At 36.2% G+C, this 20,716-nt stretch overlaps 2 protein-coding genes across 4 annotated transcripts in view; one reads left to right on the forward strand and one right to left on the reverse strand.

Moving 5' to 3' along the window:
* Positions 1-6,878, forward strand: part of rab44 (RAB44, member RAS oncogene family) — a 16,129-nt gene extending 9,251 nt beyond the window's left edge. For all 3 annotated transcript variants that reach the window (XM_024269600.2, XM_036212078.1, XM_024269601.2), the window contains 4 exons: positions 366-480; positions 5,945-6,043; positions 6,123-6,199; positions 6,284-6,878. In XM_024269600.2, the coding sequence (XP_024125368.1) occupies positions 366-480; positions 5,945-6,043; positions 6,123-6,199; positions 6,284-6,371 (379 nt within the window). In that variant the 3' untranslated portion in view covers positions 6,372-6,878. The remainder of the gene's footprint in view (positions 1-365; positions 481-5,944; positions 6,044-6,122; positions 6,200-6,283) is intronic.
* A 4,255-nt stretch (positions 6,879-11,133) lies between these two features.
* Positions 11,134-19,819, reverse strand: trub2 (TruB pseudouridine (psi) synthase family member 2). The gene is made up of 8 exons (XM_024269030.2): positions 19,551-19,819; positions 19,340-19,474; positions 17,875-17,949; positions 17,725-17,786; positions 17,557-17,638; positions 15,957-16,029; positions 11,579-11,715; positions 11,134-11,513 (listed from the first exon to the last, which is right to left on the reverse strand). Exons 1-8 carry the CDS (start codon positions 19,666-19,668, stop codon positions 11,206-11,208), a joined length of 990 nt encoding a protein of 329 aa, XP_024124798.1. The 5' UTR covers positions 19,669-19,819; the 3' UTR covers positions 11,134-11,205.
* Positions 19,820-20,716: the final 897 nt, after the last annotated feature.

A 20,716-nucleotide genomic window follows, 5' to 3' on the forward strand; every position in this document is an offset into this window, starting at 1 on the left:
TGGCTCTCTTGAATTACAGCGGAGCTCCAAAAGACAGTTTGTGCCTGGACTTCCTTGTAAAACGAGTGTGGTGACAGTACATCTCGGTATTTGTTAAAGTATGGTAGTAGTACAAGTGCATTGTGTACCTCTGACGCAGGCTTGGCAAACACAAACTGTGCTCTAAGAATTACATAAGCGCGTTCCTGTCAGGCGTGCTCCAAACATCCCTCTTGTCAACGTGGAACATCAGTTCACATTCCTCACTCGTCATTTGTCACATCGGCTCTTCTGCCTGCAGAGAAATTCCTTTGTTTTGTTTTTCTTAATGTGTGCTCCGGAAAATGTGGAATATTGTTGATGGAAAAACTGTCTTTCTCCTAAAGGTTTCGCAGCATCACGAGGCAGATTTTCCACAAAGCCCATGCCTTTCTCTTGATGTATGACATCACTTCCTCTCAGAGCTTCTCTGCGGTCAGTTACTGGGCCAACTGTATCCAGGTAGGACGCATGTCAAACCTCAGTAGTTCACACACATCACTTTAACAAAGGAGATTCAGTTTAACAAACTGTGTTGATGCCTTGAAATATCATTTCTATTTTAACAAACATCAGTTTTTGTTTAAAACACAAATCCGTTACAGCACACGTGTCAAAGTCAAGCGGGTAACTATATCCGGCCTTCCAGATCATCTTATTGTCGTTCATCACCATTCGTCCCTCAGCTCTATCTGAATGAACTCTATCTAAAGGGTAACCAAACCAGGAAGTTTGACTCCACCCACAGCCGAAGTGTGAAAATCCAGTCAGAGGGGCGGGGCTTGGGGGCTGGACTGTTATCATTACTGGAGCTGCAGATCATGATGTCAGACTTCTGAAACTTACATGGTTCGACCAATCACAAAATTCAACTGTAATACCTCATTTCAACCTGTAGGGGGGCGTTTTTGACGATATTTTGAAGAATTAAACAGTTTTATTTCAATTTGTCAAAAATTTGGCTATGACCAACAGACAGCACTTTTAAAGCCTCATTTATAGAGATCAACAGCCAAAAAAAGTTAATTTAAGGTTTGGTTACCCTTTAGATACGTAGTTGTAGAAGCTAATCTTTCTTTAATAGTTCTGGTATCGCCTGTCCGTCCTGGGATAGGATCTCTCCCTCATGTGGGAATCCCTAAGGTTTCTTCTTTTTTCCTGACTCAGGTGTTTTAGGAGTTTTTCCTTACCGGGAGGGAGGGTCTAAGGGCAGGGATAACCAGTTTTTTTAGGCTTTAGCTATTTTTTTCATATTTTATGACTAATTTTCTGCATCTGTAAAAATACCTGCATGAAGCCCAATGAGGTGAATTTTCTTTGTGATTTTAGGCTATATAAATAAAATTGAATTTAATTGATTTGTTAATAGCCTGATGCTATCTGGTACTTATTTCTAACTTGCATAATTTTGACAAAATATATTTTTAGAGGAGTAAAATATTGAAAGTTTTTTAAGGTTTAAGTTGATTTATTCTGAAATAATATTCCTGCCTTTTTATTACTCATAATTATGTTATTTTTATATTTTTATATGCTTTTAAAATTTAAAAAATGGGCAAACTGCTAGCTTATTGGACTATTTTGGCATTTTCTAAGATATTTTAGGCTGTTTTGGAGTTTAGCTAATATTTCAGCGACATGCTGGCTGTTTTGGCTAACCTTCGTTGTTTTTTTATTTTATTTTATTATTTTTTTTGTTTTTTAGGCTAATTTGACATTTAGCTAATATTTTAGCCGGCTTTCAGCTTTAGTGTTTTCAACTTTTAATTTCAGTGTTTTCAGCTATCAGCTTCAGCGTTTTTAACTATCAATTTCAGCATCTTCAGCGGCCAAATTCAGATTACAGCATTTATACTAGCATTATCGAAAAGTTAAAAAGTCGCGTTTTTAAAGTTTTAAAAATTTAGTTTTAGTTTGTCCAATAAATGTTTATCCTGTTCGGCCCGCGACTTAAGGTGTGTTTTTGGATTTTTGGCCACTTGTGTGACTGATTTATTCTGGAATAATATTCCTGCTGTTTTTTATTCATAGTAATGTTAAAAAGTTACATTTAAAAATGTAGTTTTAGTGTGTCCAATAAACGTATGTTCGGCCCGTGACCTAAATGTGTGTTAGATTTAATCCCCCTGCGTGATTGAGCTTTATAGGCCTAAAATTAGAAAAAAAAGTAACTTGGTCATAAAAAAAAGGTTTTAGAACAGTGAGTGCCTCTTTTTAAAAAAGCATTTTAGCAAAAACCAAACCCGTATAAAATGATATTCCTACATCTTTTTAATTTTATTTCGAACTGATAAAATCAAAAATTAAACACCTTAAACAATGAGGGACGATATTCAAAGTTCAAAAAGGTTATTTCTATTCAATCCAAACTTAAAAATGATACATTTTGTATTCTTTTATAGCGCTTATCTACCATCTTTACAGTCACATTCACACACTGATGGATGTGTGTGATCAATGAGGAGTTCACTTCAACACATGGGCGAGCAAGGTGGGAACCAAACCTGTGATCTTCCAATCAGAGGTCGACCACTCCACCTCTGTGCCAAAGCCACCCCCAAGAAGTCATTTTTGCAGAAATGCAAGAAATAAACTCTGAAAACAATGTATTATGATCAAAACATTTGAGAAAAAGGGAAATTAACTCCCTTATATCTATTTATAATATCACCCTTTCTAATTTTTATGGATTGACTATTTTAATGTCTTCCCTGCAGTTACTCCCTCTAGTGGAGATACAGGGAAGTGTATCCTTTGGTCTCACACTGTGCTTATTATCACGTAAATGGAACGTAATGACAACAATCTGTGCAATATTGTGACATTTTAATCTTTTTCACAATACACTTTAGGGCAAAACTACAAAAATAAAAACCTTTTTAATGTTAAAAATGAAAGTAAACCTTCCTCCATCAAAATATTCAAACTTGCTTTGTGTCACGTGTTGATTTTAACCCCCTTTTCTGTGGCTTCAACCAAACTTGTTAGTGTTTATCTCAGTTTTGAAAACTTTTCAGGATCTTTAAGATTTAAATCCGTCAGTTTCTGGTGATCTCTGTTGGGGTTTGGTCCACGGCTGAGCTTAAACTGCGTGAACTTCCTTCCTGTTTGTCGTGAGTGTTTCTCACAGCCCGCCTCAGCCTATTTTCAGGTTGCATCGCCATAACAACGGAAGAGGATGGTAGTCGGTAGTCGGCGGATATGTGAAACTGTGGCACTGCTGTGACCCAGAACTCTGTTCAGCACAGGATGTGGTTGTAGTTGAACTAACTTTACATTTTAGAGAGCGGCAACTTTTTTAGCTTTTTAACCTTTTAACACCTGAGGTGTCGCCGGTGACGCTTAAGCACAAAATCTTCAACATACTGTAACTTTTCAACGGTTAACATGATCAATGTCGTTCCAGTAGATTCTGAAGGAGAAAAGTGTCTTCTCTCCTTCAGAATCTACTGGAACGACGTTGATCGTGTTAAAAATTTAAAGATTACAGTAAATCAAAGAACATAAACACTGCAGCTCCTTTTAAAATACAAATGTTTATTGTTCATAAAGGAATATTATGAAGCCATAATGATAAATTGAGGCCAAATAAAGTTAACCTGATGATTTCGGCAGCTTAGAGCACATGTGTCAAAGTCAAGGCCCGAGGGCCGGATCGGGCCCTCTGGGTAATTCTATCCGGCCCTCCAGATCATTCTATTTTATTGGTATTAATGGCCCGCTGTTATCTTGAGCTTATTTCTAACTTGTATTATTTTTACAAAATATGCTTTTATGGAGAGAATAACATTGAAAGTTATTTAAGTTGATTTATTCTGGAGTAATATTCCTGCCTATTTTTTTATTATTATTCATAATTATGTTAAAAGTTACAGCTTTAAAGTTTTAAAAATTGGAATTCTGCTAGCTTTTTGACTATTTTGGCATTTACAAAGTTTACAATTTCAGCACCTTCAGCTATCAGCACTAGCATCTTCACCAGACAAATTCAGCTAACAGTATTCACACTAGCATTATTGCAGGTAATGCTATATATCTAGTTCATAATTATGTTAAAAAGTTACAGTTTTAAAGTTTTAAAAAATTGCATTCTGCTAGCTTTTTGGATTTTTTTGCATTTACTACGATTTTTTTAGTCCATTTTGAAGTTTAGCTAATATTTCAGCTACATGCTAGCTGTTTTGGCTAATTTAGGCTTTTTCCAGTTTTTACGATATTTTGAAGTTTAGTTTTTTTTCAGGAACATGGTAGCTGTTTTGGCTAACCAAAGTTTTTTGTTTTTTTGGAGTAATCTGGGATTTAGCTAAAAAAAAATTTTGGCTGGCTATTAGTGTCAGCGTTTTCAGCTGTTAGCTTCAGTGATTTTAGCTACATAACCTTTAGCATTGTCAGCCATCGTCTTCAGTATTTTTAGATATCAATTTCAGCATTTTCACCAGCCAAATTCAGCCAAATGCTATATATCTAGTTTATTATTATGTTAAAAAGTTACGGTTTTAAAATTACAAAAATTTAGTTTTAGAGTGTTTATAAAAAAGTTTATGCTGTTCGGCCCGCGACCTAAAGTGGGTTTTGGATTTTGGTCCCTTGTGCGGTTGAGTTTGACATTTACTACATTTTTTTTTGACCAATTTAGAATTTAGCTAATATTTCAGCTACATGCTAGCTGTTTTGGCTAATTTAGGCTTTTTCCAGTTTTTACGCTATTTTGAAGTTTAGTTTTTTTTTCAGGAACATGGTAGCTGTTTTGGCTCACCTAAGTTTTTTTTGTTTTTTTGGAGTAATCTGGGATTTAGCTAAAAAAAATTTTGGCTGACTATTAGCGTCAGCGTTTTCAGCTGTTAGCTTCAGTGATTTTAGCTACATAACCTTCAGCATTGTCAGCTATCGGCTTCAGTATTTTTAGATATCAATTTCAGCATTTTCACCAGCCAAATTCAGCCAAATGCAATATATCTAGTTTATAATTATGTTAAAAGTTACGGTTTTAAAATTACAAAAATTTAGTTTTAGAGTGGTTATAAAAAAGTTTATCCTGTTCGGCCCGCAACCTAAGGTGGGTTTTGGATTTTGGTCCCTTGTGCGGTTGAGTTTGACATTTACTACATTTTTTTTTGACCAATTTAGAATTTGGCTAATATTTCAGCTACATGCTAGCTGCTTTGGTTAATGTAGGCTTTTTCCAGTTTTTACGCTATTTAGAAGTTTAGCTATTCTTTCAGCTACATGCTAGCTGTTTTGGATAACCTAAGTTTTTTTTTGTTTTTTGGAGTAATTTGAAATTTAGCTAATATTTTAGCTGACTAACAGCATTTTCAGCTATCAGCTTCATCGTTTTTAGCGATCAGTTTCAGCATCTTCAGCTATCAGCACTAACATCTTTACCAGCCAAATTCAGCTTACAGCATTCACATTAGCATTATCGCAGGTAATGCTATATATCTAGTTCATAATTATGTTAAAAAGTTAGTTTTAAAATTTTAAAATGTTTCATTCTGTTAGCTTTTTGGAAACTTTTATGGCATTTACTACAATTTTTCAGTCCATTTTGGAGTTTAGCTAATATTTCAGCTACATGCTAGCTGTTTTGGCTAACCTAAGTTTTTTTTTTGTTTGTTTTTTGGAGTAATTTGGGATTTAGCTCATATTTTAGCTGGCTATTATCTTCAGCATCTTCACCTATCAGCTTCAGCAGCCAAATTCAGCTTACAGCATTCACACTATCATTATCACAGGTAATGCTATATATCTAGTTCATAATTATGTTAAAAAGTTACAGTTTTAAAATAAAAATAATTTAGTTTTAGTGTTCAATAAATGTTTATCCTGCTCCAACCTAAGGTGTGTTCTGGATTTTGGCTCCTTGTGCGATCGAGTTTGACACTCCTAAAAAAACCAAACGATCAAAATATTCCTCCCGTTGCAGGAAGCTGCGTCAGAAAACGTCACTGTCGTTCTTCTGGGGAACAAGAGCGATCACACAAAGCGGCAGGTGAAAACTCAACAGGGGGACATTCTTGCAAAGGTGAAACAGATTCTCACAAACACTCATTATGTGTTAAAGTCATGCATTGAAACCTGAATATTTTCAATTTATTCTGCAGGAATATAATTTTGAATTCATGGAGTGCAGCGCTGCCACAGGGGAAAATGTGATTGAAGCCTTGGAAACCGTCGGCAGGTAAACGTGATCATTTTTGTAAGTGTCTTCTCCAGAGGCAGAGGGATGCAGCGTTAATGAAGCTTCGGTTTTTGTTGTTTCCAGGTTGCTGAGTCAAAGAGCTGATTTGAAAGAGGAAACCACAAAGTTACGCAGAGATCCTGTGCAGAAAAAGCGTTCTGGATGTTGCTGAAGAAAAGATGGACTAACATTTCAAAAAGTTGTAATTCTTTCTCCTTATGGGTTGTTGTTCATTTCTTTTTTTGTAAAATTAGTGATTAGTGTATAGAGTGAGTTGTGTTTCTGCTTCCACTAATAAGAAGATACTAAAGAATTTTATGTTTTGTTTCAATTTTTGTTGATCAAATATTAAAAGTAGCATCCAATAAACGTGCACAAAAGTTTTTACACTATTTCTACGATGTTTCAGGACAAAATCCTTATTTGTTAAATTTCAGATTTTTAATCTAATTGTCAGAGAAAAGTTTTTTTTTAAGTAACTGATTTTAAATAAACTTCCCTGTTGCTTTTAGAGAAAAGTTTCTGCATTCAAAATCATCGCGGGAAGTAATAATTGGGATGCTTCAACACCACTGTTTTTAAAAAATATTAAAATTTAAAGACTTCATAGATCATTCCATCCTAAAACGAATGTATAGAGCACACCACAAAGTCTGCCTCAAAAAAAAGTTTGAAAAAATAAAGAGCAATTACAACCTAAAAGGACATGACATTTTCAAAACCAGTAAATTTAGATCAAAATGAAAGAAAAAAGTGTTTTGGTGAAGCAGATCAGACTAATAATCTTGAAAAATCAATAAGTCTTTTTCAATTATTACATTTAAAAAAAACCTGTGAAGAAACAAATGCTCACGCAATATGAATTATAATTTTGTTGGGAACAAGTTAAATTAAAAAAAATTCGGAGGTACTTTTGTTGATTTGGTTTATTTTTGTTTGTTTCCTTCTTGTTTTTCTTTTTACTTGTCTGCTTTTGTTAACCAATTGACATATCAATGATAAAACACAAAGAGATAGATTTGATTAAAAAAGCTTGATTGATTTAATTAAATGGGGCAGAGACAATAAGTCTTCTTCTTTCTGCTCCCTTTCATTTTCATCAATTATGACGTTTTTGTTGTGTGCTATGAAAATTAAATAAATTCACTAAACTAAACTAAATTCTTTGCTCTGAATAGTTAAATTAAGTTCTCCACAGAGCAGTCCGGTACAGTCCAGTCTGGTAAGGAGTAGTACGGGATGGACTATTTAAGTCTGGCAAGTGTTTCCACTCCGTTTAGCCTTCGCTTTGTGTGGTTTGTTTTCCCCACGCATGCGTGATGTAGACCGCTAGCTTCTCGTTACGACATTGTCCCGTGACGACTAGAAAAGCAACAAAAATGAACGTCATCCAGCAGCTCGTCATTTTCTTGCTTTATTTTTTGTATGTCGCGTATAACAGGAATTTAATATTGTCTGAAAAAAGGGGGCGAACTATTGCGGGCCATAAAGAAGAAAGAGGAAAACGGAATCTCTAGCTTAGCACTATTCTTTTTTTTTTTTTATAAACTTTATTAGCAAAAACTTAAGATACATACATAAACCTTAGCATTATTCTGCCAATCAACGAGTGGCTACACCGGCGCCGCCCCAACCGACCCGTTCCCCTTTTCTGTGGACCTACAACCGATAGGGTCCTCAAGAGGTTCGGGGTGGAACTGTTTAATGCACGTGACAAAGTCAAGGCCCGGGGGCCAGATCCGGCCCTCGGGGTAATTCTGTCCGGCCCTCCAGATCATTTTATTTTACTGTTATTAATGACCCGATGTTATCTTGCGCTCATTTCTGATTTGTATAATTTTAACAAAATATAATTTTACGGAAAGTAAAATATTGAAAGTTATTTCATGTTTAAATGGATTTATTCTGGAATAATAATCCTACCTTTTCATTAATCATTATGTTAAAAAGTTACAGTATTAAAGTTTTAAAAATTGGCATTCTGCTAGTTTTTTAGGCTATTTTGGAGTTTAGCTAATATTAAGCTACATGCTAGCTGTTTTGGCTAATTTACGCTTTTTTCATATTTTTTTAGTCCATTTTAGAGTTTAGCTAATATTTTAGCTACATGCTAGCTGTTTTGGCTAATTTAATTTAGGCTTTTTTCTGTTTTTAGGCTATTTTTGAGCTTGGCTAATATTTCAGCTACATGCTAGCTGTTTTAGCTAATTTAAGTGTTTTTTTAAATATTTTTTAGTCTATTTTAGAGTTTAGCTAATATTTTAGAACATGCTAGCTGTTTTGGCTAATTTAATTTAGGCTTTTTCTGTTTTTAGGCTATTTTGGAGTTTAGCTAATATTTCAGCTACATGCTGTTTTGGCTAATTTAGAGTTTCCAAAAACATTTTTCGACTGTTTTGGACTTTCAGATAATGTTTTCATGCTAGCTGTTTTGGCTAATTTTCTGTTTTTTTTTTCAGAAATTTTGAAGTGTAGCTATTTTTCCGCTACCTGCTAGCTGTTTTGGTTAACCTAAGTTTTTTGTTGGTTTTTAGGCTAATTTGGCATTTAGCTAACATTTTATCTGGCTATCAGCTTCAGCATTTTAAGCCATCAATTTCAGCACCTTCAGCTATCAGCACTAGCATGTTCTTCGTGGTCAAATTCAGCTTACAGCATTCACACTAGCGTTATCGCCTAAACTAAATTCCAGGTATTGCTATGTATCTACTTCATAATTACGTAAAAAAGTTACGGTTTAAAAATTTTAAAAATGTAGTTTTAGAGTGTTATAAATGTTTATCCTGTTCGGCCCGTGATCTAAGGTGTGTTTTGGATTTCGGCCCCTTGTGCGATTGAGTTTGACACTCCTGGTTTAATGGGTCCATTTTACAATGGAGACGATCAAAATAAAGAACCGGACCGCTCGGTGGAAACGAGGCTTAAGAGTGTAAAATGTGATTATAATGTCAGAAAAGCACAGCCTATTTTCAGGAATCTGTATGAATAAATGTCCACTTTCAGCTCAAATGGCAGCTTTGATTTGATCTTCATTTTAAATAAAGTTTTGGCATTGGCTCTCCTGCTGTAATCTCAGCTGTATGTTCAGTCTGATGGTTTTGTTTGGATAACAAGCAGCAGTAGAAGACCACACTTTTAACCCTGACGGCTCCTTAAATCCACAGCAGCACAAATTGTTTGTTTGGGAACATAATTAATGTGCTGAAGTCCGTTTAGTTTTTTTTTTTTTTTTCCAGACGGAGAGTTAAAAAGTCTGCTCCCTGTGGAACAACAAGTCCTCCTATAATATGAAGAGCATGACAACAATGGCGCCAAGGGAATAACCTCAAAACATCTCCCAGGAGGTTTTGTGGGAAAAACAAATTTGGAGACGGCGCACTCCGTGGTTCTGGGAGGTCACGGATCATTCCAGGAGATATGATATCAGAGACTCGCATAGAGCTTAGAAAACACAGGCCCACAGAGAACGTTTGTCCTGCTTTTATCCACTTTATTGCTTCTATAGTTTATTTTCTCCATTTTATCATATAAAAACAATTTGAACTCGTTAAAGCACAAACAGGAGCATTTATTAAATAAAAAATGTCTGTGGCTGAAGGGAAGTTGGCTGGCTGCCATTTAAGACCGTCAAGCGCAGCAGGAGTCAGACACGAACATTTAACAAGCTGGGCTAAACATAACCGGGGACTTTGACAATCCTAAACATTGTCGGGGACTCAAAATAATGTTGACCTTTTGCCAAGCAGTGGAGTGTTTGTGTTGAAAACACAGCTGCAGAGTCATAAGAACAGAAAGTGTCCGTCAATGCACGCAGTCACTCAAACACGTGTTTCTCATAACCGTCTCAATAAAAACACCAATAGACAAATGTATTTAGAGAAGACTCGAACATACAAAATTCACAGATTTTGAGTTAGGGCTGCGACGATTAGTTGACTGATTGACGACTAATCGACTATTAAAATAGTCAACGACTAATTTAATAGTCGATTAGTCGTTACTTTATATTATATGGGGTCTGAGTGTAGTAAAGTGGAAAGTTATAATGACATTCTGCTAGCTTGTTGGACTAATTTGGCATTTAATTAAGGTTTTTAGGGCTATTTTCTGAATTTTAACTAATATTTCAGCTACATGCTAGCCATTTTGGCTAATTTTTGATTTTCTCTGTTTTTTGGGGGGAGTAATTTGGTGTTTAGCCAATATTTCAGCTACATGCTAGCCATTTTGGCTAATTTAGGATTTTTTCAGGTTTTTTAGGCTAATTTGGTGTTTAGTTAATATTTCAGCTGGATGCTAGCTATTTTGGCTAATTTAGGATTTCTTTTCGGTTTTTTTAGGTTAATTTGGTGTTTTGCTAATATTTCAGCTACATGCTAGCTATTTTGGCTAATTTATGATTTTTTTTAAGCTAATTTTGAGTTTAGCTAATATTTCAGCTGCATGCTAGCTATTTTGGCTAATTTAGAATTTTTTTCCTTTTTTTAGGCTAATTTGGAGTTAAGATAATATTTCAGCTACATGTTAGCCATTTTGACTATTTAGGATTTTTTCATTTTTAAGGTAATTTGGAGTTTAGCTCATTTCAGCTACATGGTAGCTATTTTGGCTAATTGAGGGGTTTTTTTAGTTGTTTAGGCTAATTTGGCATTTAACTAATATTTTAGCTGGCTACCAGCTTCAGTGATTTCAGTTATCAACCTCAGTGTCTTCAGCGATTAGCACTAGCATCTTCAGGAGCTAAATTCAGCTTACTGCATTCATGCTAGCATTATTGCAGGTAATGCTATTTATCTAGTTTTTAATTAGCTTAAAACCAATGATGGCTAAGATGTGTGCTTTATACATTTTATGCATGACCTAATTAGTCGACTAATCTGAAAAAATAATCATTGATTAGTTCACTTTTAAAATAATCATTTGTGGCAGCACTATTTTGAGTACATTTCTTTAATCTCTTCAATATGAAATTTCCTTTTCTCTTCTCATTTTTACATTATTTCCGTCTATGATGACATCTCCTCTACTTTGTCTTGACTAGTGGCTGTGAGGCCTTCTTCAGATGTTTGGATCACAGGCGTCTTCGCCTGAATCTGGGTGTGATTTTCAGCCTTCTTGGTGCGGCGGTGCTGTTTGATGGCTTGCATAATGTCAGCAGCGCTCCAATGGTTTCGGGTGAGCGCGTCGCGAGAGGTGAAGAGTCCGTCTCTGGTGCGCCTCACACCTCTGCACACTGCAGTGCTGCGCAGTTCGAGTCCGATCTCGTGCACCACTTTCCGCAAGTATTTCTGAGTTTCGTTCAGGCACTGCACCTCTGCAAAAGCACGACAGCGGGTAAGAGTCTCACCGAGTTTGAAATAATTACTTATCAGAGTTTACCTAAAGTGAAGTTTGGCGGCTGGAAGTGAATGCATCGCAGTCCTGTCAAAATAGGAGATGATTTCCCCTCAGGTCCTAGTAAGCCTCGCACAGCCAACTCGTAGGCTTCCTGAGAGCTCATGTCAACGTTGGAGAACCTGGAAGGAACCAAAAACCGGTTATATCTACCGCACTGACAGACATACAGGTTTCAATCAATTAACCGTTTAACACTGGAGATATTAACACGCTCTTTGACAAACTCTTTATGTCATCAACATGAATCAGCTGATTCTGATTTTCTCTGCAACAAATCAACAGATTTACATGAACTGAGTCGCCACATTCACCTGTTCGGGAGTTGACCTGTATAAGTGCTGCAGGTTTTTGCGTCGTTTGAACCCATGGAGGGTCATAGACCCTGGACAGGTTTAGCCCACCATGTGCTAAAGTGTCGTTGGGCAAAACACTGAACCCCACATTGCTCCCTGTGGTTATAGATTGGGAACAAAGAAGCTATCAGTGTGTGAATGAGTAAATGGGACTGTGACGCTGCATTCAGAATAGCCACAGGTGCTGCGTTTAAGAGATCCAGCAGGTGGTGTTCACACCGGACCAGCACCAGACACCCAGGTAGGGATTCCTCTTCTTTTGTGTTTTTACTTTTAATCAGCACTTGTCTGCCACCTACAGTAGGTAGAGCGAAATGTCAAAGCGGTGCAAATCCTCCTCCAGCCTTTATAAATGTCCGTCTTGGTGTCGTATTAATACGACCGCGCACAAATTATTAGTTTCTTCTTTGTGATCATGTTCACAACTGTTGGTACTTCCGTGTTTTGCAGATGGACCGCTAATGCCTCGTTTCCACTGAGCGGTACGGACTAAATTGAACCACGATTCTCATTTTTAATATGTTTATTGCTATGTCTATGTACTGGATGAAAACGGAAATTATTTGTATTAAATCATCATTTATACCTTTATTTTGAACAGGAGATCAGAATCAACAAAACATTAGAAAAAACACAAAGATTCAGATAGAAAGAAATTTTGTCATTTTAAATTTCTTTGTTTACGTCAACCTCTGATCAATTTCAGCAGTAACATAAACAACATAAAAAGGATCAAAATCACTGCTGTTCTTGATCATCAATAGCATAACGGAAAATGTTCTCCACAGTTTTATATCCTCAAAATTCTTTAACATTTTACGTTCTAAGCGTTACATATTGGTGCAGAGCCTGTATCAAAAGATTTTTTTTCCACGGCAGAATCAGCTGATTCACGTTGATTACATCCACCTTTCAGCAGCGCAAGGCTGCGTTTCTTCAGAATAAGATGGAGTTTCGTTAATTGTGTCAAATGTTGAAGAGTTACCATAACCAAAACAAAGTAAACATTAGAGCAAAAGCTCTGGTGTTAAAGTTAATTCATTTTTTCAGAAGTTATGTTAGTGATCGGAACTTCAGTCTCAGTTTTTGAACAGAAAAAAGCTCTCGCTAGTCTTATTTTGAAAACCAGAAGCTTCACCGACACAAAGATGTGTTTACTTCCAGTGACGGTACCGCGACTCTTTCAGCTTTATTTTAGTTTGTAAGCTTAAAATATTACATTAATCTGCATTTCAGAGCAAAAATACATCGTCCCCAGGTGATATTATGATCATATTTCACTACACTCTACTATATTTATAACGATCACGAATCAGCGATCTTGAACGTCGCGAATATTTGTACTCGAATTTTCAGGAGCAGATCGCGAGTACCCGAGTACCCGGATACTCGTTAGAGGCCAAATCAACGCACATGCAGGGTGGAGACCGATGACGTAGCTGCGCGTCAAAACAGTGTGACTACAGCGAAAGAGAAGCCGACACAGAAACAGACGGAAAATTAAAAAGATAAGGATAAATATAATCTGGAGCAGGTGTTCATTATGGATGAAGCCGACCTCTACGCTGTGGAACAGTAAAGAAAAGCAATACTCCAACGTTCTTCAATAAATGTCTCAATAAAGTGTTTTCTTCGGCCGTGGGGGGTTGGAGTCTCTATTCGTAGATTCAGCGTGTTTTCGGTCCCCAAATCCCGCTGATAAAGAGGAATACTCTAAGTAAATAATTTATTATTCTTTGCAAGAAGATTGTGGTGGTGAAGACGAATCAAGACGAAAAGAGGACAAAACTTCCAGTTTGGATCTTGAGCAGGGAAAAGCGCTTCATGTTGTCAAAAACCGTTTCCTCCAGTCAATGTGTTACATCGTGTGACGACAGAAGCCCCGCCCCTAATGGGTCCACTTCATTTTTCTGGGGGACCAGAAATGGTACCAGTAGGTCGTGGTTAATGGCTCCATTTTGTAATGGAAGCGATCAAGAGTCCAGTCCGGTCCGGTCTGGACCGCTCAGTGGAAACGAGGCAAATGTCCCGACCACATCCAAGAACATGATTGGTCACACCGTGAACATGTTTAACCGGTTGAACATTCAGCGTGCGATCAGTGAACACCTAATTTGTACGCAGAGCTGCGACTGTACTTAAAAACTTACATAATTAATGCGGAAGCCCGAAATTCTGGTCTACGGGAGGGAGGTTTGGTTGAGGCTTGTGGAGCCACTTCAAAGGACATCATGAAAAGAGATTGTACGATTGTCGTGTGTGCTAAGTATATTGTAAAGTATTAAGTAAGGAGGATTAAACACACTTGTGACGTACGGGTGACGCAGTCGAATGACTGACTCTGCACTAATGGTACGCAAATGACCGCAGTAGGATGTCCACACAAACTACAACTGATTGTGTAATTTCCTCATTTCTCACAGTCAGGCTGAAGGCACAGAGCAAGCAACGAGCGCACACGCATTATCACGCATTAACGGGTGAAAAAATGAAGAATCTCTACGATCACATCTCACTTACAAGTGTTCACTATAACCAGCCTGTAAAAAATGTGCCTGACCACTACAGGTTTACAGACATGTGTCTCCAACACATCTACAACATGTGTGTCAAAGTCAAGGCCCGGGGGCCGGATATAATTACCCGGGGGCCGGATCCGGCCCTCCGGTTAATTATATCCGGCCCTCCAGATCATTTTATTTTATTGTTATTAATGACCCGATGTTATCTTACGGTTATTTCTAACTTGTATGATTTTGACAAAATATATTTTTACGGACAGTAAAATATTGAAAAGAATTTGAAGGTTTAAGTTGATTTATTTTGGAATAATATTCCTACCTTTTTTTTTTTTAATTCTGTAAAAAAAAAAAAGCTATGGTTTTAGAGATGTAAAAATTGGCATTCTCCTAGCTTTTTGGACTATTTTGGCATTTCCGAAAATTTCTTAGGCTGTTTTGGAGTTAAACTAATATTTCAGCTACATGCTAGCTGTTTGGGCTAATTTAGACTTTTTTTAAAGTTTTTAGGCCGTTTTGGAGTTTAGCTAATATTTCAAGCTAGCTGTTTTGGCTAATTTAGTCTTTTATTTAATGTTTTAGTCTGTTTTGGAGTTAGGCTAATATTTACCTGCTAGCTGTTTTGGCTAATTTTAATGCTTTTTTTTTTTTTTAGTTTAAGCTATTTTGAAGTTTTGCTATTTTTTCAGCTACATGCTAGCTGTTTTGGATAACCTGAGTTATAGCAGCATTTTCAGCTATTAGTTTCAGTGCTTTTAGCTATCAATTTCAGCATCTTCAGCGGCTAATTTCGGCTTACAGCATTTACACTAGCATTATCATAGCTAATGCTGTATATCTAGTTTATAATTATGTTAAAGTTACACTTCTAAAGCTTTAAAACTTTAGTTTTAGAGTGTTCAATAAATGTTTATCCTGTTCGCCCCTCGACCTAAGGTGTGTTTTGGATTTTGGTCCCTTGTACGATTGAGTTTGACACTCCTGATTTACAATCTTTGAAATTGGCCAATTGTGTATCCCGTACAGGTTTGCCCATTTTTGCCCTTATCCACTAGTGAGCGCAGTTGTGACTAAAGCATAAATAGTCGCATATCAGCGCAAAGCAGCTTTTTTACATGACAGAAAAAATCTTCAAGTCAAAAAATATAAATACTTGAAGCTAAAGCTTCTGTGTTATCAACCCTTGAGCACCCAAGTAAAAGTATTCACATGATGCTCATGGGTCCCTGGGTAAAGTCATACATGTCCCAGGAATGGGTGAACCAAAAACCAAGTCTCCCGTATCATTATTTATTTTTTTAGGATTTTTTTTCTTCTCAAATTCCTGATTTTTCAGTCATTTTCAAGCCTGTTTTTAGGGTGTTCCTATGTCTTTATTTTCTATTTTGTTACATAAACCACAGCTAAAAATAAATACTGTCATATTTTGAACTGTTTTTGGTCAGATTTAGTGAAATCATGTATGAATTCCATCGCTCAATGACTTACACTCTCAGAGCCTTCTGATTGGCTCCTTCCAGCATTGCCAGAACTCTGTCCAGCTTATCCAGAGTGATGTGATCTGATGAAACAGAAACATCCATGAACACAATCGTAATGACGGAAAAAAATAAAAACACACCTGAAGTCATTTTAATCTGTAATATTCTGATGTTCTTCAGTACGACGGAGGATGAGGGCCACCAAAATAATAAAAATAATAATAATATTACAAGATTAAAGTTGAAGTGAACATGCAGTCCAACACGTAAACGTCATTGTGCAGCCTGACTAAACTCAATTTAGTGAAAGCGTCTTGGATTTCAACAGATGAACTGAATGTTTAAAACGGTACAAATGTTTGGAAGCTACTTTGTTTGATTTATGGTTAAGTAAAGTTTTATTCATCCCAATCGTTTCTTCCTCCATGAAAGAAGATCTCCTCCACGCCTTTGTGATGTTTCCGTCTGAAGAAACCAGGTTTCTGGCATTTTCAATGTTATTATGCTAACATAACAGACTATTTTCCCTTCTTTTTGTTGTTTTGTGAGGAAAGGAAAGTTTCATTTGGAGGAGGGGACGTTTCCATTTTCACTCCCCTTTGGTGTTTCTTCAGCGCATGACGGTTACATGAGGTGACAAATGGACTTCTGGGTATGTGAATGAAAAGAGCAGAGTAAAGTGGCGTCTCTGAGCTCCTTATTTTACTGTCATTTCCAGAGTATAAGTCGTACGAGCAAAACATGTCAAATCAAGAAGAAGAAAACCATTTACAAGTCGCACTTTTGGGGAGAAAAGTCTGACGTTTCAGAACAAATCTGCCAAGACCAGCGTAGCTAAAAAATAAATAAATACAAGAATAATAATATTTTGATCTGTATAAGAAAATATCAAAGTTTAAGAGTAAAACAATCAGATTCTCTTCAATGTTTGTTTTGGATGACACTTCTTCTGCCGCTGTTAGTAATAAATACTTAAGATGTGGCGCCCTCTAGTGGTTGTTAGAGGAAACAGCCGCTAAAAGACAACCATGTTTATCGGGAAAATAACAAATAAATGAGCCTAACTATGTTTAAAAAAAAAAAAAAAAATTAGTCGGACCCTGGATAAACTATGAAAAAAAATAAATAACCCGACATACTCCAGAAATTACGGTACATATGAAACTCCGCATTTTCAACCCCAAACCCAGGAAAACCACCTACATTAAAAGTTAGATTTTGAGTTGCCAAAAGGTTCAGAATTTTTTTTTTTTTTAAACCTTTCCGGAACTAAAGCTTCACAAAACGCTCCACGTCTTTCATCTTTGAACTCCGATAAAAAGAACTTTGGTGGTCATAAATTTACGACTTTAAAACATGTAATGTTATAAGAAAAAAAGACAGAAATTTACTATATAAAAAACTCATTAATTAGAAAAAAAGCCATAAATTTAGTCTATGACTTTTAAATTCATAAATATAAGACTTTACTCTCTAATTTAACAGTTATGACTTTTTCCTGTAAATTTGCAAGATTTAAAGTCACAATTAAAAAAAATGTTGTTAAACTGGCACTAATACTCCGTCGTACTTCAGTGATTAAAGAATCTTTAAAAAAGTGAAGTTACCATAAGTGGATCTTTCCACAACTTGACCCGTGCGAGTGAAGTCATCAGTCGCCGTCCCAAATTCACATTCCAGCGTATAATCCTGAAAAAGCAGCATTGACCTCGTCAGAACGGAGCGTTAGCCACACTTCTTCAGAACACATGAAACCAGCAGAAGACGGTCATCACCCGGGTCACTCTCGTCTTGTACAGATCATCTAGAATCTTGTTTCCATTCCCAACAGCGAGAACTATACAATAAACACGCAGGTCATCGTTTCTTATTTTGTGCAGGTTAGAGGCAGAACAATCGCCTGATGATCAGATGTGAGCTCATACCCAGAACGCCAGAGGAGGAAACATCCAGGCGATGTCCCACGCCAACGCGTATGTGCTGGAATTCAGGTCCAGTTACTGAAATGAGAACACGGCTGTAACACGGCTGTAGTTTGTATACGTTTAAAACTTCTCTCCTGGCATTTATATGACGAGTAAAGCTCCTGAACAGGAAGCTGACTAATTTACCCTTTGTGCATAAGTGAAAAAATTATAAAATAAAATAAAAATACAAAATACAATTCTAAACTCCCGTAGATCTCAGCCAGCCGGTGGGCTGATCTCTGCCCTGTGGATGTTTAGGCGGGCCTCGTGGTGCAATCCCTTTCTGCCGTGGGTCTCCCCACGAGGCTCTGCGGGGGAATTAGACCTCCTATTGGACGCGCTGTCAGACGAGATGCTGCAGATCGGAGGCCTCTTTTCTTGGAAATATTCTCATTTTTTAAAGAGATAATTTAGCTTATTTGGACTTGATATTAATTATCTGGAATTTTTTTAAGAAAGTGGAAAAATGTCGAGTTTTACTGGATATTATTCACAATCTAGGTTTAAAACAGCTGATAAGAAAACTATGATGAACGAGAATTCTAGTAGAATTTGTGAGACATGAAAGAGTCTCACGATAGATTTGTGTGTAACTGATGTGTTGTGTGTGCATAAGAGGTGATTTGTGAGTAATTTTTAAAGATTTTTGTGTGTAATTTATTTCAAGCTGTTGTAATTTTAATTTGTGCGTATGTAAATTGTATTTTTTTTATTTATATGCATAAAACATATATGAGTTACAATCAAGAATATGCACGCACAAATCCAAAGTTATGCACAAATCAAGAATTATGCATGCATAAATCAGAGTGAGTCTATTTTCTCTCCATATAAAATTGAGGGTTTGAGCCAATACTTCAATCATTCTTACAAAAAATATATATATATATATATTCCTTTTTATTCTGCTATTAATCATTACTTTTTTCTAATGATCTAACGTAGTTTTGTAAAAAGATCATCAGTGCTGTTTGAATATTGTTCATAAAATTAATAAAAAGATCATGTTTAAATAGAAGAATTCCTATTTTTATTACCATCAATCCCAGGATCAGTTAAATTGCATATAATGTAAAAATTTAAGCCAAATTTGGGCCAAATATTTCAAACGTGGATTCCAGAAATACGACTATAACTGCTCAAACTTGTGTCTTGCTAAAAGGGAAAATGCCACCAACATCATATTCATTGAGTTTGTAAAGAAATAATGGATTTGAATATAGAGAAATAAAAATACTAACACTTTTAAAATATTTTCTAAGCAAACTGATTGACCTCTGACCTCAACCTGTCTCTGCGCATGCCCAGTTGAGACAATAACATTTTGGGTGAATGTAATGAAATTAAATGGTTTATAATAAAAATAGTAATCCTATCGGATTGATTTGTGATGTATTTTGAAGCTTTTTAAATAAACACATACCCAGAGGATGTTTGGAGAGCGCGGGCACAGATGTTGCTGTCAGGGTGAGCGCTGTGTGTTCTCCGGTTCGGCTGGTCGGCTCCGCCAAGAACCGAACCTTGTGAGGGAGAGCCAGCGGAGGAGCGGCGTTCACTCCTGATGATGAATCGTTGGTTCAGTGAACAGTTCATTGATAGACTTTAATCAACAAAAACATGAAGTTTCACCTCACCTTTAAGGAGATTAGCCTCGATGGTATCACGCACGAGCTTCCAGTGCACACCGAGAGGTTTGTAAACACAGAACAAGCCATGTAACCGACGAAATGTCAGCGCCGCCGGGGTCACCATGTTGTTGAAAACATGTACTTTTTTTATTATTTTAGTTTACATTATCAGAAACTGTTCACGCCTTGCAGATGCTCGCTAAAACCCTCAAAACGCTTCACATTGCTGTGGCGCATGCGTACATCGTGCCACACAGCTCAACGCAAGTTGGATGCTATTTTCTATAGCGCCACCTGCTGGACTGGAGGTCGACCTGCTTGATGGTAAACAGCTGAGAAAAAAATTGTTTTGTTTGATTTTCTTGTTTTAATTAAGCAAAAATTAAGGGTGAAATTTTAAAATTACAGTTAGCAGAAATTGATTCGAAATCTAATTTTTTCATAGTAAAAACAAGAAAAGTAAAGATTAACATGCTGTATAAATGCTCACAGATACAGTCACAACTTAAAAAATATGAATTCCAAACACAACATGAAATAAGAATTTGATCAACTAAATCTTAAAAAATTGAAAATATCCAGCACTTTATAAATTTGACTCAAACAATTCTTACTTCACCCTTTAGAAAAAAAAGTCACAGATTCGCATTTATTCCAGCGTCACTGTTATGGTAGATATATAAAACTGTTGTTTTATATATCATAAAGTAAAATTACCCTTTTTTCAAAATATGTAATAGTTTGGAATTGAATTTCTTTCAAAATAAAAGACACCCTGGGTCACTTATAGGATGATCTCAAAGCAGCAAATGTGGGTAGGGTAGTATGTCAGAAGTAATAAAGAAGAAAAAGAAAATAAAATCTAGTTTATCTAACCCAGTTTATTTTACGATTTGTGGTTCACCTCTGCCAGAAAAATGTAAATCTAACAAAAACTAAATCAGAGCTACTTAAGTGACCCTTACGATACTTTTTAAGCCATAAACTGCACTTCAAATCCTTTGATTTGCTGAAAATAGAAAATAATTTAGGTTCTCTTCTCCTCCATTTGATTTACTGTGCTATATGACAATCAAAATTCAAAAGCATTTTAGTTTGACTTAGGACTGTTTTTTTTTAATTGAATAAAGTTTAAGTTTGTTTTCTTTTTCTTTTTTACTGTACTACTCACT

The sequence above is a fragment of the Oryzias melastigma genome, linkage group LG5 (genome assembly GCF_002922805.2).
Source record: "Oryzias melastigma strain HK-1 linkage group LG5, ASM292280v2, whole genome shotgun sequence".
NCBI lineage: Eukaryota > Metazoa > Chordata > Actinopteri > Beloniformes > Adrianichthyidae > Oryzias > Oryzias melastigma.

Excerpts from the sequence above, each read along its gene's own strand:
- trub2 (XM_024269030.2), bottom strand. The coding sequence starts at position 19,668 with ATGGTGACCCCGGCGGCGCTGACATTTCGTCGGTTACATGGCTTGTTC. Across the intron at positions 17,950-19,339 it reads GCTCTCCAAACATCCTCTGG|TAACTGGACCTGAATTCCAG; the intron begins GTATGTGTTTAT and ends TTCTCATTTCAG. Across the intron at positions 17,787-17,874 it reads TTCCTCCTCTGGCGTTCTGG|TTCTCGCTGTTGGGAATGGA; the intron begins GTATGAGCTCAC and ends TTTATTGTATAG.